The 26,136-nt window shown below is 43.9% G+C and overlaps 4 protein-coding genes across 5 annotated transcripts; 2 read left to right on the forward strand and 2 right to left on the reverse strand.

Annotated features, from left to right (window-relative positions):
• Positions 1 to 1,811: 1,811 nt before the first annotated feature.
• Positions 1,812 to 8,788, reverse strand: LOC117861443 (uncharacterized). Its single transcript, XM_034745003.2, has 24 exons — positions 8,552 to 8,788; positions 8,044 to 8,270; positions 7,839 to 7,941; positions 7,644 to 7,745; positions 7,477 to 7,536; positions 7,315 to 7,393; positions 6,020 to 6,167; positions 5,813 to 5,933; positions 5,512 to 5,689; positions 5,395 to 5,423; positions 5,126 to 5,274; positions 4,947 to 5,049; positions 4,720 to 4,815; positions 4,368 to 4,426; positions 4,128 to 4,266; positions 3,844 to 3,906; positions 3,646 to 3,705; positions 3,355 to 3,516; positions 3,177 to 3,250; positions 2,996 to 3,089; positions 2,764 to 2,900; positions 2,585 to 2,665; positions 2,331 to 2,436; positions 1,812 to 2,229 (listed from the first exon to the last, which is right to left on the reverse strand). Exons 1-24 carry the CDS (start codon positions 8,738 to 8,740, stop codon positions 2,173 to 2,175), a joined length of 2,616 nt encoding a protein of 871 aa, XP_034600894.1. The 5' UTR covers positions 8,741 to 8,788; the 3' UTR covers positions 1,812 to 2,172.
• Positions 8,789 to 13,620: 4,832 nt separating this feature from the next.
• LOC117862235 (MEIOTIC F-BOX protein MOF) lies at positions 13,621 to 18,815 on the forward strand. 2 transcript variants are annotated; one of them, XM_034745773.2, is made up of 7 exons: positions 13,621 to 13,975; positions 14,068 to 15,322; positions 15,789 to 15,950; positions 16,066 to 16,259; positions 16,406 to 18,086; positions 18,203 to 18,244; positions 18,404 to 18,815. In XM_034745773.2, the coding sequence occupies exon 2, from the start codon at positions 14,085 to 14,087 to the stop codon at positions 15,156 to 15,158; it is 1,074 nt and encodes a 357-aa protein (XP_034601664.1). In that variant the 5' UTR covers positions 13,621 to 13,975; positions 14,068 to 14,084; the 3' UTR covers positions 15,159 to 15,322; positions 15,789 to 15,950; positions 16,066 to 16,259; positions 16,406 to 18,086; positions 18,203 to 18,244; positions 18,404 to 18,815. The 2 variants fall into 2 exon arrangements, with proteins under 2 accessions (XP_034601664.1, XP_034601662.1); XM_034745771.2 differs by lacking the exon at positions 18,203 to 18,244.
• On the forward strand, positions 17,845 to 18,548 carry LOC117860740 (uncharacterized). Its single transcript, XM_034744115.1, has 2 exons — positions 17,845 to 18,086; positions 18,404 to 18,548. The coding sequence occupies exons 1-2, from the start codon at positions 17,845 to 17,847 to the stop codon at positions 18,546 to 18,548; spliced, it is 387 nt and encodes a 128-aa protein (XP_034600006.1).
• On the reverse strand, positions 18,589 to 19,487 carry LOC117862237 (uncharacterized). The gene has a single exon (XM_034745774.2). It carries the CDS (start codon positions 19,386 to 19,388, stop codon positions 18,924 to 18,926), a length of 465 nt encoding a protein of 154 aa, XP_034601665.1. The 5' UTR covers positions 19,389 to 19,487; the 3' UTR covers positions 18,589 to 18,923.
• Positions 19,488 to 26,136: the final 6,649 nt, after the last annotated feature.

Here is a 26,136-nt window from a genome sequence, read left to right on the forward strand (position 1 = left end):
GGAGTACACGACAAGGCAACTAGACTGTCCAAATCTACTTGGATATTGTGGGACGCGTATTGTAATCCGACTTATACTACCTTCCATGTAAAGATCGAGTAGATTAGATCTAAACCAACTTGTACCTCTTAGTCATCGGACTATATAAGGCGGCCAAGGGCACCCTCCTAGGACATCATACCAAGCAATACAATCCCCATATACAGGCGTAAGGTATTACTTTTTAAAAACCCGAACCTGTCTAAAACCCTGATGCAGCAGCACTCCCACGAAGAAGGACTTTTTTGGTCATTTACCCATCATTTCTTCAACACTTATCTCCAGAAGATTCAGGCAAGGATTTTTGGTTGGCACGCTTCCAAGGATTTTTGGTTGGCACGCTTCCATGGATGTGCTAGCACAATGAAGAATATTTCAATAAGAGAACTGCTTTTCTAACCATTGCACCGATTATACTAATCGATTTAATGCTCGGGGCTACTCCCACGGAGTGCATCTTGCGACGACCTCCGAACCCTTCGTTTCGACTTGCTGGATGCCGACCTCCATAAACTCAGCACTCGTCTTCGCTCTGTGCGTTGGTTCAGCGCTCGCTCAATTTTTCTTCTTTTTTGAGCACTACGCAGCCTCTCCATCACCTTGACGCCGTTACACCTTCAGCCGACCTGAATTCAAGCTTCGCTGCGACAACCTCAAATTCCTGTTCGCCTACACATCACTCGCGGGCTTGAGGGATATGGGTACCCCATAGGTCCCCATCGACCAGGATGCTAGCTAGGCCGAACAAGTGGGCCTGCCTGACCAGGGCATGCAGTCCAAGGACATGAAGTTACTTGGAGTACACGACAAGGCAACTAGACTGTCCAAGTCTACCTGGATATTGTGGGACGCGTATTGTAATCCGACTTATACTACCTTCGATGTAAAGACCGAGTAGATTAGATCTAAACCAACCTGTAACTCTTAGTCATCGGAGGCGGCCAAGGGCACCCTCCGAGGACATCGATTCTCATACCAAGCAATACAATCCACACATACAGGGAGTAGGGTATTACTCTTTAGAGGTCCGAACCTGTCTAAAACCCTCGTGTCCCCTTTGCACTCTCATAATCACCTTCAAGTTCTTGATTTTGCAATCATCCTCACCTACAAATCAACCACCTGGGTAATCCCCTAGTGGACTGCCGGACCTATAACTCCGACAGGGACTTCAGCCAAATTAAGTGCATTAAGGTTGAGTTGGAGCACCTCTTGGTGAAGGAGGATAGATCAAACATAGATGGCAAGAGTATTTTGCACAAGCTGGTTAACGGTGAGAGTGAAAACACAACCTTCAAGTTGGATGACTCTTTTGATGACACAAATAGATACTTTGTGCGGATGATCCAAAAAATTTCAGATTAAAGAGGTGTTGACGAGGACAAAAGAGGAAGGCAATGTACACTTAGCCCCGCTTGGTTACAAAGATGGCCATGAATCAATTAATTTGAGACACATCCCACGACACGTGCTATGGGAGTAGTTTCGAACGTTTCTCTCGATGTACTTCTCTCTCACAGCAGAATGTTCAATGCTATCTTCTTTCCTCCATTTTTAACTGTTCTAGCTCGTACCATTGCCACCATACATAACCGCGGCCTTTGGGGCACCCCTGCTCGACTCGGCACGCGCCCCATGATCCTCGTCGGCGCTTGCTATCCTCGATATATATCCACAAGATAAACATATCTGTTCAACAATGGTCTTGGTTTTCTGATATCCACAAGTGAATAATGGTTACTGGTATCATCACTGCAGCAGAGAAATATAGATAAAACAATGCAAACACTGATATGGAGATTATTATTGATAAACAACAAACTGATGGTCCGATCCAGTGTACATCGATACTGCAAGTACAAACCAAATCCTTATTTTACCTTGCGTAGATACACAAGGTTATACATGGACCAAACTAATTGAGAAGAAATTCAGTAATGACGTGAAGTGTTGGCCCAATTATTCTCTCTCTCACAGGTCACACACACAGGCAACCACTTACGCACGCACTTACTGACCTGCTCTCCGACACACACGTACACGACTGACTACAAATCTACAACTCACACGAACACATAAACAACAAGATTAACTCCAACATATACCGGGATACATAAACACAAGGTCTTCCATTTATGCAATGGCCACGTAGCTTGGCACCTTGGCATCGCCGGACCGAGAAAACACGATCTGCATTTGGTACACATATAAAACAGTTCGTTTGAAAAAAAACATATAAAACAGTAAAGCAACAGTTAAAACATAACTGAAGTTTATTAGTATGTGCATACCTGGTAGTCCATAATTGTGCGTGATCTGAACATAGCCGCACAATATGTTAAATAATACTGCCAAGTAAGCATGAATTTTTCGTCAAATCCCAGGGCGGCAACTTTTCTGCAAAAAGTTAGAGGATACAACTAATTGAGCAATGCACTATAAATAAAGCATTTTTCAAGAGAATAAAAATAGAATACTACTAATAATTGAGTAATGTATATAATGTATAGCTTAATTAGCTTGAGATTAAGGGCTTTGTATTTACTTTCTGTTGGCCATGAAGTTGTCCCTCCAGTGCATCAGAGTCGGGTAGTAATGGTCCCCAATATTCTCAACGTGTTGTATGCTGCACAAGTCACAGGCGTACTCATCAAGAAATTAGAACTAAGAAACCATGAAAGTCCTAGTTAAACAGTAGCTAAAAAGTATTAGTTGAGTACATACCAGAGCCTTGATGCATTAGTCATGGCAGACACAACCCGGGCCAGAGAAGGTAGGCAGCCACCTGGGAAGATATATTCCTTTATGAACTCGGGCCTCTTCCTCAATTTGTCGTACAATTCCTCTGGGACCGCGATAAACTGTCGAAGATGAAATTTAGTTAACCGATGAGCGATGATTATTCGCAATCATACAATGGATCAGTATAAGATTAATATATGTTGTGATGATGCACCTGGAGGACAAATAGGCCGTGTTCTGCCAAATGGTACTCACAGCTTCCAAAAAAATCATCCATGTACTCATGGCCGACGTGCTCAATCATCTCACTAAACGAGCAATAAGGAATAAAACATATTTATCAGATCAGCAGTTGCTACCATTTTCTCCTTTAATCTGTCAGCAGTACTACTCACCAACTTATAATCCTGTCAAACTTCTGGTCAGTTGGTATTTGGCGGTAATCGCAAAGCAAGAAACTTATGCGGTCCTACATACACAGTAGATCAATTTGTTATCTTGGTTTTTAAAACCCCCTGCTGACATAAGTTGATGTTTGTCACATAATACTACCTAGAAAGGTACATCACTCACCTCTAATCCCGCTTCTTTCACCTTTCTCTTGGAGTATTTCAGTTGCTCCTCAGACAGTGTGATTCCCGTGTACTTGCAACCAGTTTTCTTCACCAGCTCTATGGCTAAAGTGCCCCAACCACTACCAATATCAAGAACATGATGCCCTGACTCCACCTTAGCCTTCAGTTAAATGGATATATTCATTGCAATATCAAGACATCATCAGTTAATAAGGTAATGCATATATTGAGGCAATCTCAATATCAGATGAAATTTATGATGGTAGAGTTCAAACAAACCTCGTTTTACCTTATTAATTAGACTGTTAATTTTACGTAGCTGGGCTGCTTCTAAGCTCTCGTCCTCCGCCTACAATTAGAACCAAAAATCCAGGTAACTGAGACATCCCAAGTATACTAATCACAGCAATACACTACATAATTTACTTGTTCGAGAAAAAAGCTCCACAATTCACTAGCAAGAGATGGAATCACAAGATTGGCAAACCTTGAAGATACCAGAAGAGTAAGTCATTGATGGATCCAGATAAAGAGCAAAGAAATCATTACTCTGCACACAAATATTTCAGATTGAAAAAAATATGTTAACACTTTGTCAGTTTCTTTAGACTATATGGGAACGGATAATTTGTATCATCCACATGTGGATGGAGGGAACAAATTAGAAATACGAATGGCATTGATTTGTTGATTTATATAAAATATAGTTGTAGAAAAACCTTGAGCAGTTAGTTATTTTATTTTACGAAAAAGTAAGCAAAGTCCACTGACCAGATCATAGTGCTTAGAGATATTTTTAGCAGCTTTTGATACAGAGTTGTTCCTTGAGGCATGACGCAAAATATATTTTGCACATGCAATTCCAGTGATTCGAAGCCAAGGTGACCACCAGCCCTTCCTTATACTACTACTGCAAGGCACATTAATTTGAACGAGTTTAGCAATAGCACATTCATGTACGATCCTTCATTCTGATGAAACAATTCAGATGGTATTTTAGAATTAAGGTACCTTTTGCTGGCACTGCTGCGCATCAACCTTTTCCGTTCACCTCTATTAGCAAAATTAATCTGTATACCAACATGGCTCATAGATTCAATCAGAAAATAAAAGGATAGTAGTTGCATTGTGTGGACCTGTATAACTAAAAAAAAATCTATATAATGTATTCCCTCCACTAACGTAAACACGAGATTATTTTTCAGACTTGCTTCTGGTCATTTTCTGAGAATTTACATGAGAATATTACAAAAGATTGAAAACATGAATTGCATGGGTAAAATTATCTTGAACATGCTTTCCTATAGTTTCATAACTTCATTGGATTTTATATGGAAACCAATTGACCAGAACATGGTGTTACCAGTATAAAATTCAGAAGGCCTTCTCTGTTATCAGAAAATGAGATGTAGCCGTTGATGTAGGCATATGCCAAACCAAGGTCTGCTTCTGTTACAAGCTGATGAAAAAGGGGAGGCACAGCGAAGATGTAAGATGCATCTCGTATGAGATGTGATGAAGAAAATAGAATGTTTGTTTAAAAAGAGGGCAAAAAAAATCTTCAGATGAGACAGAAGAAGAGAAGAGAACCTTCCAATAGAATTGGGGGTCATGAACTTGTATCACAGATTTTACATGGCATCTTTCACATGCTCTACCAAAACTAAACGTAGTGCCTCCTTCTTCCCGTATGCTGTGCACAAAACTAATAAAGTGAGAACCATTACCACAGATTGTGTAGTACATCAATCCATAAAAGCTAGCCTCACCTCACGTTACCAATGTTTATGTATTGGTCAAAACGTTTTAGCACCAGAAGGCGTGCACCGGCCTCGGTCCATGATGGGACCATCGGTTTTGGGTTAACCAAGAGGTTACACTTCCTTTGAAGCAATTCTGAAGCTGCTACTTTCCCAGCCTGAATTGATTCAATTTGCCATAAACAGATTAATTGCACTCCCATACCTATATATTTGTTTAAATAATATTTGGTGCCTTTGTGATTGAATCTAAAAAAGGGCAGGTGTGCAGCAAATACCTTAACACTGTCCTCATGGCATCCGTAGCCTGTTATTCATGAAAAAGGAAAATTTCAGACTTAATTATGTATATATTGGAATTAATTAACGGGTGGATGCAGTGAAACGAATGAAACCTTGATATGGGCCACAGAACCATATTCCCCTCTTTCCTTGGATGTTATTGAGCTCAACAGTAGCCTTTGCCGAAGCCAGGGACGGAATTGGGTGGCTCGTATGCCATTTGAGGAATACATGGTTGGGAGCACGGGGAGGGTTAAATGTCACAAGAAAAGGCCTTGAAGATTCAATGTTCTAGCAAATATAAAAGAAGAAGGTTCCACTGTTATTCGTAATCTTCCATGATCATCTATCTATGCACATGAAAAATATTAAACTAATGTTATACTGTATGAAGTAGATATGTTGCGTAGGCACCTGAACTATGTTTAGCCAGTAGGTAACACACACACCACTGCTTGTCCCCAGGAAGTTCCTGGCGCTCCATGCGTAGAAATTATGCGGCATCAAACTTTCATCACAGTGGAAGTACACGTCACTGCAGAAAGAAAAAAATACAAGAGATAGGAAAATATTGTATCAGATCCAACCATTGTAGAATAACACAAAAGATGGCAGCGTTACCTATAGATATACTGGAAAGCTCCTAGAATCCTCAATTCCTCATGTGTTGCTTCAGCTCCTAGTACTTTTAGAGCATCAGGAGCTTGAAGACCAAATATGATCCTGTCGTACATCTCCTCTGAACCGTCAACCTCTAAAATTCGGTAAACTGTTTACAGCAGCGCAATATTTTTCTCGTCAGTGAATAAGTAGGGGTAATTTACAAAAATTCAAAAGCATTTCTTCCTGAACCAAGTTCATGTTGGTCACTAACTCACTATTGTTCTACTTGTGTCACCAGCATCTTTATGCCACGGCATGTTTGGATTCTTGGCTAAAGTTTAGCCCTTGTCATATCGAATGTTCGGATGCTAATTAGAAGGACTAAATATGAGCTAATTATAAAACTAATTGTAGAAGCCCTAGGCTAATTCGCGAGATGAATCTATTAAACCTAATTAATCCATCATTAGCAAATGGTTACTGTAGCACCACATTGTCAAATCATGAACTAATTAGGCTTAATAGATTTGTCTCGCGAATTAACCTCCATATGTGCAATTAGTTTTGTAATTAGCCTATGTTTAATACTCCTAATTAGTATCTAAACATTCGATGTGACAAGGACTAAACTTTAGTCCTGGGAACTTAGTTTCCCGCATCCGCATATGGGCTATGTCATTTTAGGTAGGATTTTTTTATAGAACTATGTTAGTTCATCTTCAAGGATGTATAAAGAACATAAATTAAGAACATTTGGGGTCATATGACATGAAAAGAACATAATAGATAATCTAATAAGATAATTTCCGTATAAGCCACCAAGAACAACTGTAATCTTCCGATCTGTTAATTGTGTGGATTGTGTCTCTGAGCTTGTATAGATGTTTAACAACAAATTATTCTATGACACTATTTTGCATTCCGTAACTTGTCCCACTAATATTACACTTATAACATAATTATGACTGACTTAACAAACTTTTTGGAGACTTTTCTATAATGAAAGTTTTATTAACATCAAACACTCCTAACCTCTCCCTTTGGGAGATTTACTGCAATTGGAAGAGGTATCATGAGGATAAATTACCTAGATAAAAAAAACATGACCCATAAGTAAGATAATGCTGTCTGTTAGATGGACCGTGGTGATTAATTCACTCAAACCCCTTTGAAGAAAGCCTAACAAGAAAGTGGAAATAATATATGTGCACCCGTCCATCTATTTTAGAAATACCCACAAATTAAGCACGAAATACATCTACTTGGATATAGAAACACCGTCACTACTACGAAACGACCTGCTTTACAAATACCTTGGTTGAATTTCGAAACAGAGCTGACTTCACAGCCGGTTTTAATCTGACATCCCATGCTCTCCAATTCTTCCCTTACCTGCTCAGACAGAAAGGGTCACGTGCGTGCTACACCCTCCTTCCTAGCTACATTTTACAGAAGAAAAATTACAGCTAGTATACCTTGTTCACGTAGGACACTGAACCACCCTTGACGGTGTGCCAATGTGGGCGACCAAACAACTGAATGCATGCATAATTCCATTGGATGAAATAATTAGCATCATAATATTAATTAGTCAAACTAACAAGCTCTTCTGAAGTGGATGCGTAGCAGCTAGCGTAGGCACCTCAAGAAGATGATTGTCGCGGAAAAATGAAAGCACAGAGAGAGCAGGGAAGCCCAATACTCCCTGTGGCGGACTGGACCAAATGCATGAACACAATGGGATCTGCAGCGAGCGAATATGGTCAAAATTTGTTATAAGAATTGAAGCTGGAGATGAGCGTATATGTACAAGCCAATTATATGTATAGTTGCATACAAGGTAGGCATCCTGGAAGAGCTGCGAATATCTGTGTGACTGGATGAATTGCCCCAAAGTCTCATTCCGGTCAGGGTTTCTTCCATGGTCCTCCTCCAGGTACCTTCAAATAAAAAAATAAAAAAAAGGCAGCAAAAACTTGTGAATACTCATCATTTGGAGAGTGTTATCTTCAAAAACTAACAGAAAATATGATATAGCTCACTTGAGAGCATGATTCTTGAACTTGATTATCTCGCGGATCACCAGCCAGAATCTGGGGCTAAGCAGGTTGCTCTTCTGCGCCAGCACGCCAGATATACCGTTGTGGCTACCCCACTCGAAGCCTCCACCTTTGTCGTCCAACCGCAGGCTTGCTGAGAATGACATGTCCGATGTCTCCACCTCCACCCCAAGATCTTCAAACCATCTCATCATGTTTGGGCATGTCATCTGCAATTAGCTAGCTCTTTTGTTAAATTAGTAGAAGATGAGCAGCAAACAGTTCCAGGTGGTGGTCTTCTCAGTTACTCTCTTCAGTTTGACACCACTATGGCAGTATCAATTTGTGCAGAAAGTGTTGCTTGACAGAGTTGTTTTCGGATAATCTGCAGTTTTGGATCTTTTTTTCTTTCTGTTTGTATAGATTAATGATCTAGTTGCAAATTCAAATGTTGTTCCCATTTTCCAAATTATAATGTAACGGTATAGTGCGTATGTATGCATGTTCGCACCCGGTTGAAGACCATGCAGCCAAGGTCGGCAGGGACACGGCCGCCGGCTCCGTCGTCGACCGCCATGGTCTTGCCGCCGAGATGCTCCTCCTTCTCGTACACGGTCACACGAGCCCCGCCGCTCCTCGCCAGCTCGTGCGCCGCCGCCAGGCCGCTCAGGCCGCCGCCCACCACCGCTACCCTCATCATCTCTCTCTAGCTAGCTCTCTCTCTTTGCGCTGCGTTGGGCTGTGCCATTCTGCGCACGGTTTCCCGTTTATATAGAGATCGAGAAATAATGGGCTTCTCGGAAACTTTGAACCGGGAAGTTAAAAATGGCAACAGGTAAAATCCGTGTGGATATACGAATCACAAACCCGCACCCACGACAATATATCCGTGCTCGCGCCCATGCCCGCCACCTGCCACAAGCAGCACTATGCGCCCGCGCCCGCTATCCGCGGGCATATTTTGCCTGTGGGCATGCCCGCATACCCGCCAGAAGTATAAATGGATGCCATTTAACATATGTAACAGGCTGACAACTAACTCAGAATGATAAAAGTATAAATAGATCACAACGTTCATAATCTCAATTCATCACAATCACAAATCACACAGCATACTTCAATAGTTCACCGATCACCACGGTCCACACATTCAACGATATAGTACAGGAGTACACTAGTCCTCTGGTTAGGCAGAGGGGGGCAGGTCGCGTTAATTGGAGGGTGCGGCCCACCGTATGCTGCCTTGCCTATTAGAGAATGCGCCAAAAAAAACTTTCCCTATCTTCACTCTCTTGCTAGCTACAGATCATGCAAGCAGTACTACTCCGTATATGGAGTAATATCCGTGGGCCAGAGTGTTCTTTACAGATTCCCTTCTCATCTTTTAGGGTGTTTGGGACTAAAATTCATGTCACATCGAATATTTAGAGGCTAATTAGAAGGACTAAATATAAGCTAATTATAAAACCAAGTATACAGAGAGAGACTAATTCCCGAGACAAATCTATTAAGCCTAATTAATCCATCATTAACACATGTTTACTGTAGCACCACATTGTCCAATCATGGACTAATTAGGCTTAATAAATTCGTCTCGCAAATTAGCCTCCATCTGTGCAATTGATTTTATAATTAGTCTATGTTTAATACTCCTAATTAGTATCTAAATATTCGATGTGATAGGAATTTTAGGAGCTCCTAAAGAACCAAACGGGACCTTTGTATGCGCCAAAAACCTTTCCCAATCTTATCTTTACAAATGCAAGCAGTACTACGGTCAGAAAAGGGGGGTTAATTTTACTCCGCGTACTGAGAGTAAGATTCATAGGCATCATCCCTGGTCCCCAAGTCAAAAAACCTGGGGAATCTACCCAGCTTCACTACTAGTTTTTAAAATATTAAGGCCTGATTTGGTTACTCTTGTTTATTTTTAGCACCCGTCATATCGAATATTTAGATACTAATTAGGAGTATTAAATGTAGACTATTTACAAAACTCATTACATAAGTGGAGGCTAAACGGCGAGACGAATCTATTAAGCCTAATTAGTCCATGATTTGACAATGTGTTGCTACAGTAAATATTTGCTAATGATGGATTAATTAGGCTTAATAGATTCATCTCGCCGTTTAGCCTCGACTTATGTAATGGGTTTTGTAAATAGTCTACGTTTAATACTCCTAATTAGTATCTAAACATTCAATGTGACATGTGCTAAAAATAAGCAAAGGGAACCAAACGCCTCCTAAGGCGAGGCGAGGCGAGCCACCACCCACCTTGTCACCTAGGCGGCGTCTTAAAAACACTGCATATAGAATATAGCTAGGGAGTCATAAGCAAAAGAAATGTGCTATCTGATTGCTCTTTTTACTGGCATTCTAGCTATCTACATAACTATATACAGTGTCATTCCAAATTTGAAAGATTGGTATGGTTTGCTCATATTGCATCGCTGCTCACTCTAACGGCATGGTTTTAGGAGTTTTCCACCATGGGGAATTGGGGATGCGTGGCTTTTTGTTATTACAAGTTAACCACATTAAATGGACTTAAAATTCTGGATTTTTTTGAAGATACGCCATATACTATCTCAATTTCAATTCTATTTTTCCTGCTATTTTACTTGTACACATATATCCTACATATGTATATATTTTTCAAGAACTATGTAATGCTATTTTACTCCCTATTCTATTTTCCTCAGCCCTCATCCTATTAATGAGTAGAAGTTATAATGCTTTGGATTATGGAACTTTATTGCGTGGCATTACCTCCACCCAAAACAAATGGTTTTCCCTTCATAGCATTGTAGTATCCAACATCCATTGGGGTAATGGATTCCAGGGTATTATGGTAACAAAATCTAGTTGATGAGTCATGATTGAATTGAGCGAATAAATAAATAAATAAATTTGTAGGAAGGCACTGACAGGTATTTCTGCCACCAATTTGTGAACCACTGACTATTAAAATAAGAAATACTAGCATGTTAGTTTTTTTCAAAAAAAAGAAATACTAGCATGTTATGTAAGATGGCCATGCTATTACTCTTGAATTTGATTTTGAATAAACCTCATGAAGTAATAGTTTTACCTGAAGGGGTGGATGCCCTTGCAGTAGGGTTGTTATTATTCATTTCTTTTGTGTGTTTTAAACACCTCACTCCTGTTATAAACATGAAGGTTGTTCTGAGGAGAGAATCGATGAGCTGTCCAATTTTTAGCAACTTGAAGACATTGGCCCTTGGTGACTGGTGTATCAAAACAGGTGCTGACTTTGACATGTTAATTCTCTTACTTCAGCATTCACCAAAACTGGAGAAGCTTTTCCTTCAACTTGAAATGGTATGTTCATGTAGCACATTAATGTTTTCAAATCCTTATATGTGTCAGTATGTCAAGATTTTATTAATTGGTGGTTAATAAAGTTGATTTTCCCCCTTCAAAAAGAGCCATGACATTGGCAGACCTGTAAGACCAAAGGGAGGATCATTTGCTTGCAAACACCATAGTATGGTGAAGATCAGATGCACCAAGGATGATCCAAGACTCCATGTGCTGGCACAGTTGTTTAGGTCTAATGGCGTTCCGCTTGAGAAGATTGATGTCCGTCGGAGTTGGAGTTTCTGTGAGTTCCTTGTGTCCATATCTTTGTATTTGCGTAGAATTGTTGTTTCACTTTTTGTCGTATAACATCTTGGTGAAATGTTTTCGTTGCAATAGGACTTGTGCCGGCAACAAGTTTTGTTTATTCTAAATCGAAACTTTTTCCTCTGTTCATGTTAATTACAGTCACTAACTTTCTGTTATTTCTTCTAGATCTTCGTAACTTGAAGCTGGTGAGGGAGATTGACATGGATGGATTGCGTGAATGCGAAACCCTACTGAAGAAAAAACGTATGACACGACGAATTATGTACTCTTTTTAAGTACATTGTAGACCCGTTGCAACTCCACACCAGATAATTGCAACATCATTTATGCAGGGAACATGTAAGGCTTCACAGGAAAGAAACCATGACCTTCACGCGCAAAGCTGGATCGCTATCAAGCTGTCTGTCTGTCGGTATCATTTGAAGAACATAACTTGAATTGGAGGGGAATCATAGTGCCAAGTTGAGATGAAAAGGGATCCAGGAAGGAGGCTAGGTCGTGATATTATTGCATATTTGCATTTGAACGGTGACAATTATGGGTGTTTATGTTTCATCTTGAGCGGTGATAATTTGCCAAAACCAAAAATCTTACACCAAGTCTGCTGTTATTTCAGATGGTCTACTGTTTGCATCCAAGTGGTTGTACGAGGATGAATCCTATGGTATTGGTTTTATTCTTTACACGATTATACATCCAAGTGGTTTCCATCTGGCTGTGAGCCACGGATGGCCACGAAGCATAATGCTCAAACCTTTTGTTTCCATTATCGGAGCTGCTAGCACCCGGATGTCCGATCCGGGCGCTGGCGTCGGACGCTGTGGAAAAAAAAAGAGAAAATCTCACCACTGCAAAAAAAAAAAGACAGAGAAAACCCCACCATTGCGACAAAACCAGAAAATCCCACCGCAACATTTACTTAATGTTGCACGCAACATTCATATCTCACAGACCACGTCTGCCCAACCAACGTAGGCAACGGATTGATGGGAGAACAACTGAAACATATACAAGTACTAATCGAAACATCTGAAGGAGTTATTGAAACATATGAAAATATTGGTTGCAACATGTACAAGCAAATCAAGTGATTGCAACATTTTCAAAGGTATCTCACAACAAATCAAACAAACTACTGCAACATTACACATTTCTGTAAAAGATTAGTTAAAAAACACCTGCAAGGCTGCAACATAAGGTTGAGCTTGAGCACAGTCAAACACTAAAACACAAAAGTTGCAACAGGAAAAATCAACAGATGAAACATCAAAACCCAACTGTTGCAACATTTAGACCACACACATCTATAGCGTTTTGCAACATCCAAAAAATTCTACTACAACATCATGGGCTACCTAATGCAACATGGAGTCGAGAGCGCAAAGTTCGCCTCATGTGCCGCCAGCCTCGCACGCTAGGGGGGAGACCTGCGTGAACTCGTGGAGGATGTCGCGGTGGCGCGCTAGCTTCTAGGAGACGGTCGTGGTGGGGGCGGTGGAGGCGGCGCAGTGGCTCATGGTGTCGTTGACGTCCTGTAGCTTGCCGAGCAACGACTGGATCTCGAACTCCATGGACTTCCAGGAGGAGCGGTCGGCGGTGGGGGAGGCGGCGCCCGAGGCGGAGGAGGAGGAGCGCGCGGCGAGGCGTGAGTAGGAGGAGAGCAGCGAGCGTCACCGGTCATGGCGTCGTTGACGTCCTGCCGCTTGCCGAGCAGTGACTGGATCTCGAACTCCATGGACTTCCAAGAGGAGCGGTTGGCGGTGGGGGATGCGGCGCCTAAGGCGGAGGAGGAGGAGCGCGCAGCGAGGTGCGCGTAGGAGGAGAGGGGCGAGCGCCGCCGGTCGCTCGCGCCCGGCATGGGGAGGGGGCTGCAAGGGGCGCCGCCGCGGAGAGAGAGGGAGGGGCAAACGGGATGCGAAAAGAGAGGGACAGGCGAACGGGATAAGTGGTGTGGGAAGGAAGAGGATAGACGTGTGGGCGTGAGCGATGGGCGGTAGCCTGCGGGAGCATCTGACGATTTGCGCTCGCGTCGGACGTAAGACGCGTAGTATTACCGTTCCACTGTTTATAATATGACCTGCCAAAATAATTTGACGTATAAATCCCTCGCATTTTTGGCGGGCTTCATGGGCCGTAGATAGGCCTAATGGGCCCCATTTCCTTTCCTTCCTCACGGGAAGCCGATGATCAGCCGCCCTCCCGCCCCTGCCGCCACCGCTCGCCACAGCCGCCTGCTGCGCTGAAGGATCGACAACCCACAGCCGTCGCAGCCGATATTCTCGTAAGTGCTCCCTCCCCTTTTCGCGCCGGACGGTCCCCGCGGGAATCCGCCGCAATGCCTGACTGCCCGTCTCGTCCCTTTCCTATGCGCAGGCCACCTGTTCGACGGAATGTTCCCAAAGGTCACCAAGCGGCGGGTGCCGGTCAACGGGCCGGGGGAAGCGCCGTCGTCCCGCGGGCACACGGGAGGAGATGGAGGAGGAACCGACCTTGCCGCCGACCGCCTCAGCGCGTTCCCGGACGCGCTCCTGCACCACGTCATGATGTTCGTGAAGGCGTGGGATGCAGGGCGCACGTGCGTGCTCTCGCGGCGGTGGCGCGACCTCTGGGCCTCTGCGCCCTGCGTGGATATCCGCATGGGGAGGTACAGTGATGCGCCTGAGGACTACACCAAGTTCGTGTACCGGCTGCTGCTCGCCAGGGAGGCTTTCGCGCCCGTGGAGACGCTCCGGCTCCGCTTGCGAGGCAAAGATGATGATGATGAATTTGACACAGATGTCAGGATGTGGATTCGTCATGCGATCAGACGGAAGGATCGGGTTATTCAGCTAACTGGGCATGCCATTGTGTTTGCGCGGTTGGATTCCATGGATTTCGTCTCTCGCCACCTCAAAATCTTGAAGCTGTCCTATGCCAATGTGTTTGATAGCTTCACCATGAAGCTCTCATCTCAATGCCCTTCTTTGGAAGAACTAGAGCTCAAGGACTGCTTGGTAGAGGGACACGGGATTATACATGTCTCTCTGAAGAGGTTGACCATGGTCAAGTGTGCTTTCTTGAAGAACTTCTTGGTCGATGCTCCAAACCTCGTATTTGTGCGGTGCATCGCACCAGAGAGGTGGGTTCCTCTGTTCAAGAACTTTGAGGCACTGGTCACAGGCAGTGTCATGTTTGATGACTCTTTATTGAGTTATGAATTTGGGTACCAAGTGGATGATGATGAATTTGCTCAAACCAGTGATGATGATGATGACAACAACAGTACATATGCCCGGAGCATTGGTAAACCTATTACTGCTTCTGATGACAGTGATGAGTTCATCAGTGATGATTCTGACTTTTCAGATGATTTTTGTGATGAGTATTCTGATGACGTCAAGGACAGTCATGATTATGGAAGTGATATCAATAGTGATAGTGGCACCTATGAGTACAGTGAGATTGCAAATGGTCATGAAATATAAGCAGTTTGAAAATCTTAATGATGGCCATGATTGCACTAAGGGCAGTAACTATCATGGTTGCAATGCAATGTATGCGACCAGTGATTATAAAAGTTTGGGTGGCCAAAATGTTCTTCATAGTCTTTCAAATGCTCAAAATCTGGAGCTGTTAGGTCATTCGGGAGGTACATACATCACATTGCTTAATTTTGTTGCTGGATTCTTTATTTTCCTAATTCCTTGATCCAGTGCATATTTTGCCTATTTGAAGTTATCGTATATTAATCATTCAACATTCCTTTACAAATCATTGGTAACTTTAGGGGTGAGGCCAGCTCTTTATACCCTTACTATCAATGAATTCACAATTTGAAAAGCTTAGTGCTTCAAAAATCAGATTTTAGCTTCCAATGCCCCTAAATCGTTTGGTATTATCAATTATGGTGCGATGTATAATGGCAGTACTATTACTTTTGAAATGAGCTTGGTTTTATACTGTTGTAGTATTTGTTTTAGTGTATCTTATGATACTAGCACCTGCCTCAGGACAGTTTCGATGTGAAGGGATTGATGCCCTTACACTTGGTTTGTTATTATTATTCATTTATTTAGCTGTGTTATAAACAACTCACTCCCATTTAAAATATGAAGGTTGTTCTGAGGAGAGAATCTATAAGTTGTCCTACTTTTAGCAACCTGAAGACTTTGACCCTTGGTGAGTGGTGTATCAGTACAGGTGCTGATTTTGACATACTAGTTCTGTTACTTCAATATTCACCTAGTTTGGAGAAGCTTTATCTTCATCTTGAAAAGGTATGTACTCGTATAAATTGGATCAGTGTTTGAATGCTTATATTTTTAGTGTTTAAGACTCAAAATTTTAGTGGATGATTAATAGAACTGAATTTTCTTTTTGTTGTTAAAAAAGAACCCTGACATCCAGAAGGCACTAGAAGGAGGTATAAAGCCAAAGGGAGGATTGTTTTCTTGTAAACACCTTAGTATGGTGAGGATCAGATGCACCAAGGGCAATCCAAGAGTCCATATGTTGGCTCAGTTGTTTAGGTACAATGGTGTACTGCTTGAGAAGATTTACGTCCGTCGGAGTGGGAGTTTCTGCGAGTAATACCTTATGTCCATATCTTTGTGTTTGTGCAGTATTGTTGTTTCATTATTTTGTTATACAGCACTTCTTTGAAGAAGTTTCTTTCTTTTTTTTGTCAGTGTAAATCTTTGCATTCACTCATTTTCTGTTTGTTTCCTTCCAGACCTTTGTAACTTGAAGCTGCAGAGGACCATTGCCATCGATGAACTACATGAATCTAGATCCCATTATTGAAAAAGGAAATGCCTCGCGGACCTGTTTCAGCTCTTGCTGATAATTGCAGCATCGTTTATGCAAGTAACCTGTAAGCGTGTATGGAAGCTATGTGCCTCCAAAGGTTCGGGTTTTCTGGTGGAGGCTGGTGAATGGGTTCCTACCGGCGGCCAAGGAAATTCTGCATCAGCGGCACATTGAACCGATTGCGAATTGCGAAGTTTGTGGGGCTGATGCGGAGTCGATAAAGCATGTACTCATGGACTGCACAATGGCCAGGTATTTCTGGGATCAGGCAAGGGTGCTCACAGGGGTTAAGGTGCCAAGACTGAACCCTCACGCATGGGCACATGATCTAGTTGACCCACGCATTTGCTCAGAAAAGGAGGCTGCTGTGATTCTGTGTGGTATGTGGTCACTGTGGATGGCGAGGAACAAGCGGAAGCATGCAGAGGCAAGCGTTCCAACAAACTTGGCAGTTCGGTGGGCAAAGGATACTGCCTTTGATCTATGGCAATTGCGCGCGGAGGATCGCATAGGAGCGACCGGGGAGGGACCATGAAGGAAGAAGTTGTGGCGGGGAGCCGAGATGGTATGAGCACTGCCTATCTATCTCCGTTGGCAGCAGAGGCAATGGCGTGTCGTGATGGTTTGCAGTACGCACGAAGCCGAGGAGTGGAGCGAATCCAGTTAGAGACGTCCTTGTTAATCTCTGGGAGAAGCGCCCACACCAGAGGTCTGAAATTGATCCTTTACTGCAGCAGATGGATGATCAGAGCCCAAGTTTTCTAGATTTCAAGCTAGTTTTTACTAAAAGTCCGTTTGTTTAGCAGGAATTAGGCTGAATTGGAATTGTTTTCCTAGACTGACCTGTTTGGCTCCGCATGGAATTGGAAATCGTCTTTTCAGCAATTTCCACGAGCTGATTTCCTTACCTGCGACACATTCCGGATCTAAAACGAAGAAATCGATTCCATCCCAACACGCCTCCCTTCCCCGACGCCGCGCCGCCTCCCTCTCTCGACTCCCCTTCATCCCGACGCCGCGCCCCCTCCTCTGGTGCCCTCCCCCGGCGCCCACTCCTCCGCCGCCTCCTCCGACGCCCTCCCCCGGTGCCGCCTCCTCCAGCGCCCCCTCCTCCGCCGCGCTGCACCTCCTTCGTCTTCCCTTCCCCGACTGAAAGCTCGCCGCCGTTCAGATCCGCTCACTCGGCGCTGCCCCGGACAGTTCCCCACGTCACCAAAGTCGGAGAAGCCGCGGGACCTCCACCTCCAACACGCCCTTCGCGTCCCTTTCTCCTCATCGTCTCGTCCCTTCGCGTCTCCACTTCTCCCCGTCCCCCTCGCGGTTTTGCGCATCTCTCTCTATCTGCGCTCGCGGTGCTCGGCCATGATGGACTACCGCTTCGTGTACAAGGACGTGGAGGGGACGAGCACGCAGTGGGGCGACAGCCAACGCCGCCTGGGGCATCTACCCCCGAAGCCGGAGCCCTTCAAGTCGCCGGCTTTCGCTCCCAAGGTCGAGGCCGACGAGCAGCCCAAGTCCAAGGAATGGCTTGACGCGCGCGAGCCCGAGGAGCTCGAGGAACTCGAGGATGACCTGGACGACGACCGCTTTCTCGAGCAGTACAGGTATCCCCTCTCCTTGGACTCGATCTGGTCTGCGTTCTGATTGATTGCTGATCCGTGATTGTGTCCTTTTCTTTTCTGTTTCCGTCTGTTCTTGGCTGAATCTTGAGATGCTCCAGTGCCTGCAGCGTTTGATTTGATCTGACTCGCATGGTCAAACGGTATAATTGGTGTGCTTCCGATAGTAATCTGATATCTTTCCATTGTTGATCTGGATCCGGTGCTGTACTACTGGGCTTGGATTGTTCGTTGCGTTTTGTGATTGGTTAGGTATAAGTGGGAATTTATTCTGGCGATTTGATTTAATTTTATGTTTGCAGGAAGATGAGGCTTGCAGAGCTCAGGGAGGCAGCAAAAGCCGCACGATTTGGCAGTTTAGTGCCAATTACCGGATCGAACTTCGTGCGTGAGGTGTCTCAGGCGCCATTAGATATCTGGGTTATCCAAACAGAATATGGAATTTAATTCATGGAGAAATATTCCATCAACACCCAGACAAAAAAAATTGAATTGAATCAAATTCTGAGTAATTTATTTCTGATGGACCTAAAATGGGTTTCAATTCCTGCGAAACAAACGGCCCTAATAGAATTTGTAATGGATTAGCTTATGAGTGTCCTGTAACAGGCCGGTGGAGGAGTGGCTGTTTGTATTCTAGATGCTGATTGTATTCTTCTCATGATTAATGAATGAAACCCGGCAGTCCTAATTAAAAAAAAAAGGATTATCCTATACATTGCTCATCAGTACTATATATACTTAAAAAAATTTCATCACTGTACAATACTACTGTAACGCACGCGTTGGCTGTCACGTCCACCAGCTAGTAAGTATAGTTTATTAGCTGGGCAACATGCCTGCCAGCATCGTGTACGACGCCTCGCGCCGCAGCCGGCCGCCGGCCGTCTCCATCGCCACCTCCGCCAGCCGCGCGGCATGCACCACCGCCGGCCGCGACCTCTCCGGCCCGCCCTCCCGAGGCAGCTCGGCACGGCACGTCGGGCAGGTGGTCCTGATCCGCAGCCAGGGGGCGATGCAGCCGGCATGGTACCAGTGCGCGCACGGCAGCCGCACTACGGCCTGCCCCGCCGCGACCTCCTCCGTGCACACCGCGCAGACCGACACGCCGGCCACCCCCTCGGGCGCCTCCACCGCTGCTGGCACCGTCACGCGCTGCTGGACGCCGTCGTCCACGGGGAAGCGCTCGTCGTCGCGGTCCCCGTCATCCAGGACCACCAGCGGATGCACCCCGAGGATGGTCGACAGCAGGAACCGCGCGGCGATCCAGTCCATCTCCCCATCCATTACTGGTGTGTTGGTCTCTTGGAGAATTGGAGCAGAGAAGAAGATGGAGATCAGAGAGATGCGAGTGAAGAGTTGCAAAGTGATACGAGACCGGTGCTGTGGCTCTGGCTTATATAAAAAGCGAGGGTGGCGTGGATGGATATGTGGATATGAAAGGCGCGTGTGATCTGATCCAAGGACGCGTCGGATAGCGACCTGTTGTTGCCGTGGGCGAGCTGGACTGCGAGTCTGCGGGCGGGCGGGGAGACCGAAGTGGCGTCTTGGACGCGACCGGACTTGGACGCCACGTAGAGGCCATGTCTGTGTGTTTTTCTATTTGGATGAGGACTCAACGACTCCGTGCCGAAACGTTGGAATTGGACGATGAGATCACGCAGTACGTAGGGCTGTCCCTAGCAACAGCTCCAGCCCTTACTTTCTAGAGCCACATGTCAGTGTGTCATCAATTATCCTTTTATTTTTCTTTTTAATTCCCCCAACCCTCCTCCCCGTCCCTACTTGTGACTTCTCCACTGTCCGGGCATCTTCTCCTAGCATCGCCGCCCACATGGTGCCTCCTCCCAACTCTAAATTCCCTCCGGCCACTCAGATGCAATCGCTACGACAATCCACTTGTAGAAAACTCGCCTTTAGGGCAAGTACATTGCTACACGTCAGCGGTCTTATAGGTCGTCTCATGCAGTGCCATGTAGGATTTTTGATGATGTGGAGGAGAGAGAGCGAGGAGAGAGAAAGAGGTCGTTGCTTCGCGAAACAACCACCTCATGAGCTAAATTGTAGGACTACGAGACAACTTAACAACCATTGTACGAGTTATTGTTGCCATGCAACTCATAATATTTTATTTTTCTTATGCACAAATTAAGCAATTATATACCACTACCAGACAACCTATAGGACAACCCATTGTACAGGTTGCCTGTTAAATCGTCTCAAGATTACGTGTCAATGCATTAGACCGTCTATTAGACGACACCAATGTACTTGCCCTTAGTTCCAGTTGGTAGGAGCCAAATCTCTCCAAAAATCATCCGGGAGAAATTTTTTAAGACAAAAGGGAGGTCATCCACCCAGGAATAATGACCCCATACCAACCGGGACTAAAAAATTTTGAAAAAAAATAAAACACCCCCACCCCCACACACGCCTCGGCCGTGCCGCCGCCCGCCCGTGGCTCGCCCTGTCCCCGCCGCCACCATGCCGCTGCCACCACTACGCCGCCCGCAGCCACCACGCCGTCCGCTGCTCGCCCGGACCGCCGCCACCACCACCTGTGCAAAAAAAAAGAGGGAGAGGGAGGGAGATGGGGTGGAGGCGGAAGGGAAAGGGCAACAGGGAGGAGGAGGCGGCGGGACACGGAGGGGGTGGCGGCGTCGGGAGGGAGTGGCAGCGAGAGAGGGGGCTGTTCGAATTAGAGGCATTTTGCGGTTCATTTTAACCCAAAATATGGAATAAAACATGACAATAAAGATAACATAAATAGGAATTGTATTTGCAGTGAATATAAAGCATGCAATAGATACTATGAAATCAGGAAGTTCATAAATATAACAACTCAACCAAGAAGTTCATAAGGAAGTACCCTAAGGCGGGGCCTGTTCCGGAGGAACCAGATGCGCCACTACCCAACATCGTTAGTTGAGCTTGTTCGATGTAGTTGATCAGAGGTTGATGCCGTGCAGGTGATCACATTGTAGTTGCGCCTTTAGGAAGTGGATGTGCACAGCAAGCAGTCGTTCAGATGTGCTCCCCAAAAACTTGATCGCCCTTCTACTCCTCGGGTGCAGAGTCTCTGGCAAAGGCGTAGCTTCGGAGGCCTTCTCTTCCGGCGAAATACGTGCACGCAGATCACCGGAATGGAGACAGCAAAAAAAAAAGCAGCGCAGCAATGGAGGAGAGCTCTGGTGGTGTGTGTTTTTTCGCACGAAAGAATGAGAGGTAGCACCTCTCTTATAGGCACCAGAGGACCTTTGGATGCCCACGTTAATGCAGCAATTAAATGGTCAGTTTCTGGTAACTGCCAACCATTAGCAGTCATCAGTTACTGGTCATTTGTTATCAACTATTCAATCATTAGTAACTGGTCACTAAATGTGTGTCAGTTACTAGTCATCAACTGTGATAAAAAACTGCAAAACCTGACCAAGCCTAACCCACACATCACGTCCGGTCACATCGCGTCGTGGCTCAGCACGGCTTGGCTCGGCGAGGCGAGCGAGCGCACGCGCGCATGTGGCATCCTGCTATCCCTCCCTCAACTTCTCAACAGGTGCAATATGGCTCCACCTTATAAGTTGGTTAGAGACCCTCTCAACTTCGAAGTTGGTTTTATTCTATTTGTAACTACCACCGATTTATTTGATTAATTAAATAATGGCCCAACAACCCAATTATTCTAACAATCCCCACCAAATTCCAAGGCTCATTTGGGAATTTACTCCACTACTGTGGATATACTAGTGTTTCAATGAAGACCTAAATAAGGTTGAACATATACCTAAAATATCCACAATTAAACAATAGATTATGCCTTGAATTGTCAGTTTTGTGCGAACAAGTTTCACTTAAGTCCTTTACCGATACTAGGCTACAAAATGCATCTCCTCTGGTTAAAGCATATAAGTCATACTTCTGGGCCTTTCATGAGTCTCTAGAGATTACCCAATCTCATAGACTATGACTAGCAGTCAAACTTATATAGGTGTGTTCTTCAAAAGATGTTTCTGCAGGTTAACATCTTTGCTTAAGCCACTCGGATCACATTAAGGTGTTTACACCCCTGCCAGATTTAGGAGAGATTGCATCTCCAACAGAGTGGGTTCGTACAATAGTACTCTCCTTCTCAGTTAGTCATATTAGTCATATAGCTTGTTTCACCATTCCAGTTCACGGGATCTCTGATCAAGTAGAATATATTACCACTATGACTTAACTCTCATGTGGGTCTCATTCCCATTTCCCTTGATGCCTCATCCATCATATTTCATGAAAGACCTTTCGTGAATTGATCTGCCAGATTTTTAGTTGTTTGGACATAGTCCAGTGGTATCACTCTGGAGTTTCTCATCTTTCTGACAGACTTCAGCCGTCTCTTCACATGTCTTGATGACTTCATATTATCCTTAGAACTATTCACTTTGGTAATCACTGTTTGATTGTCACAGTTCATTAGAATAGCTAGTATGGTTTCTCAACCACCGACAAATCCGATAAAAGATCACAAAGCCATTCAGCCTCAACTGCGGTGGTATCCAGTGCTGTGAATTCTACTTCCATTGTTGACCTCGTTAAGGTGGTTTGCTTGCAAGACTTCCAAGAGATAGCACCACCTCCAATTTTGAACACATATCCACTTGTGGATTTTATCTCATCAGCATCTAGTATCCAGTTTGAGTCACTATAGCCTTTCAGCACCCTAGGATACCCAGCATAATGAATTCCATAACTCGTTGTGCCTATTAGATAGTGCATTACTCGCTCAAGAGCATGCCAGTGATCATCTCCAGGATTTGAGACAAATCTGCTAAGTTTGCTCACAGCAAATGAGATGTCAGGCCTCATAGCGTTGGCTAGATATATCAGCAAGCCAATGATTTGAGAATATCTCAATTGATCTCTTACAATTCTATGGCTTTTCCGCAATATCACACTAGAATCATAAGGCGTGGGAGCAGGTCACTATAACCAAAGCGACTCAAGATCTTCTCCACATAATAGGATTGCAGAAGTGTAACTCCACCATTACCTTCTCTCAATAGCTTTATCTTCAAAATTACATCAGCCACTCCCATATCTTGCATCTCAAAGCTTTGAGACAAAAATCTCTTAACCTCCTCAATCACATTGAGATTAGTACCAAAGATCAATATTTCATCAACATACGAACACAAGATTACTCCATCCCCCCACCAAAATGTAGTACACGCACTTGTCGGCTTCATTCACAACAAAGCCGGCTTCATTCAAACTTCTCATGCCATTACTTAGGAGCTTTTTTTAGTCCATACAAAGATTTTAACAACTTGCACACCTTTCCTTCACGACCTTCTACTACATAACCATCAGGCTAATCCATATAAATTTTCTCATCCAACTCTCTATTAAGGAAAACTGTCTTAACATCCATCTGATGGACGAGAAGACCTTGTGAGGCAGCCAAGGATAGTAGTACTTGAATCATGGTAAATTTAGCAACTGGTGAGTAAGTATTAAAATAATATTTGCCTTCTTTCTTGGTGTAACCCTTGGCCACAAGTCTCACCTTGTACTTTTCAATAGTACCATCAGGCCTAAGTTTTTTCCGAAACACCCACTTGCATCCTAGAGGTTTGCATCCGTATGGACAATCAACAACCTCTCAAGTCCCATTAGAAATTATGGAATCCATCTCACTTCTGATTGCTTCCTTCCAATAGTCAGCATTAGGAGATCCATAAGCCTCAGCAATGGTTCTTCAGCATCAGGAGATCCATAAGCCTCAGCAATGGTTCTTGGAGTGTCATCTGCAAGGTACACAATGAAGTCATCACCAAAAGACTTTTGTAGTCCTTCGTCTTTTACTCTTTCGAGTCCCTTCATTGTTATCCTTCTCATGATTCTCCTCAAGTGGTTGTTCAAAGTGTACTACTGTATCATCACGATCAAGGGAATTAATAGATTCATAACTAGAGTTGCTAGATGTTTCTTTCATAGGAAAAATATTCTCAAAGAATGTGACATCTCTGGACTCCATGATTGTACCAACATGCATGTCCGGTACTACAAATTTAATTATCAAGAATCTATATCCGATACTATGAAAAGCGTAGCCTAGAAAGATACAATCAACTATTTTTGGTCCGAGCTTGCGCTTCTTAGCAATTGATACATTAAACTGTGTCAAGCAACCCCTAGTACGCAAGTATGAGAGTGTTAGTCTTTTATTTTCCGCATTCCTCGAATGGTGTTTTCTCTTTATTTTTTATAGGAACTCTGTTAAGAGTATGATAGGCAGTCAACATGGCTTCACCCCACCATTCCTAAGAAAGTATAGCTCTTTCTAACATGACATTAACCATCTCAGTTAGAGTGGAGCTGTTCTTCCACATTAGTGTGCTGCATCAAAAGTTGTCTCTAAGAAATCTTTTTTCTTGCCTATGATGATTGGAGTACTCATTTACACTTCAATAGATAATAACTAATAGATTTTCTACAATATTATGCCCCCCTTTCCTTTAACCATTATAAGGAGGTCTAGTGTAGCTCTAAAATAAAAGGGTTATGTCGAGGAAATTAGGATTTGATCTATTTCTCTTTTTCTTACCAGTGCAACAAGTGGAGTCAATAGCTGTGGAGATTGTGGAGAGATCTTTGGAATTCTGTCTCTTGCATCTAGAAAAATTGTCATGTGTGTGTGATGATTTTAGCTTAGTGGTAAGTTCTCCTCACTTGGTTTTAATTTGTGTGTGTGTGGGGGGGGGGGGGTGATCATTTGGAGTTTTTGACTTGATCTTATATGTTGTCACCGTTGTGTTTCCATCTTGGTTGAGCCAGCATTCTGCAAATATACTTGCACGTCACGTAGCATTCTTTATTTGTTAATTTGGTTTTGCATATTGCGGAATGAAGTTGCCTATTTTGTGGAATTTATTCTGCTTAAAGGTACTCACAATATATAAGGCATACTCATTGGAACCCTGCGTTATAAATGACATCATTGAGCAGTGGACATCTGTCCAAGTTGAAGCTGAGCGCTTGAGCCCACAAGAGAAATATTTCTGCTATCTAAAAGGTAAACTCCTGGGGCCTGGGCCTTTGCTATCTCCGTTGGTGGACCATTACCTTGCTGTTTCTGGATGTGAGGACTACCAAGTGCTAACATTAAATAGTCATGGTGAAGTAACTGACCGCCTTGCCCTAGAACTTGCTCTGCAAGGAGCATATATATATTTGACGTGTGGAGTGGGTTCCGGGTTCTCAAGTACAACTCATGGTAGTAACAAATTTGTTTGTGAAGATATATATGATCTCTCACAAGACAACATCAGCCCCATGCATGCATTATTTTACTATAGCTGATGATATAATAGTTGATGCGACCCTTGTCCCCTCCTTTATGGGAAAAGAGATTGGTGCTGCTTCTTCTTTCTGAAGGGGGCCTTTTGTATAGGCTGAATGTTACATTGGAGGGTGATGTTCGTGCAAAAATATTGGCTGAAACAGTCTTGGTCAAAGATGCCGTGTCCATGCATAAAGCTTTATCATTGTACTTCTCATCAACGTACAGGCTTCTATTTGTATCTCATCAAGATGGTACAACCTTCATGGGCTGCTTGAATGCTGATTCTTCGTCGATAACAGAATTGTCATATATATGTGAGGAAGATCATGATGGTAAATCCAAGCTAGCCAGGCTCTACTGTTGGAGAGAGCTAGTAGCTGGCAGTGGAATCCTTACCTGCCTATCGAAATCTAAATCAAATGCTCGTTTTGCGGTGTCGTTGGGTCCTCATGAATTGATTGCACAAAATATGAGGCACGGTACTGGTACAAATTCCTCAGTGGTTGGTGTTGCTGCCTCTAAGCCCTTGTCTAATCTAAAGATAAAACACATTGCCTTATTTTGTACGATGATATGGCAGCCTTCATATTTACTCTCATATACACCTAATGGAGGTGAAAGTTTGACAATCCTTGCAGCAGAGCAAACAACGAAGTTGGGCAGCAGCATCCTCAGCAGTAGAGCTTACACTGGCATAAAACCAGAATT

The sequence above is a fragment of the Setaria viridis genome, chromosome 6 (assembly GCF_005286985.2).
Source record: "Setaria viridis chromosome 6, Setaria_viridis_v4.0, whole genome shotgun sequence".
NCBI lineage: Eukaryota > Viridiplantae > Streptophyta > Magnoliopsida > Poales > Poaceae > Setaria > Setaria viridis.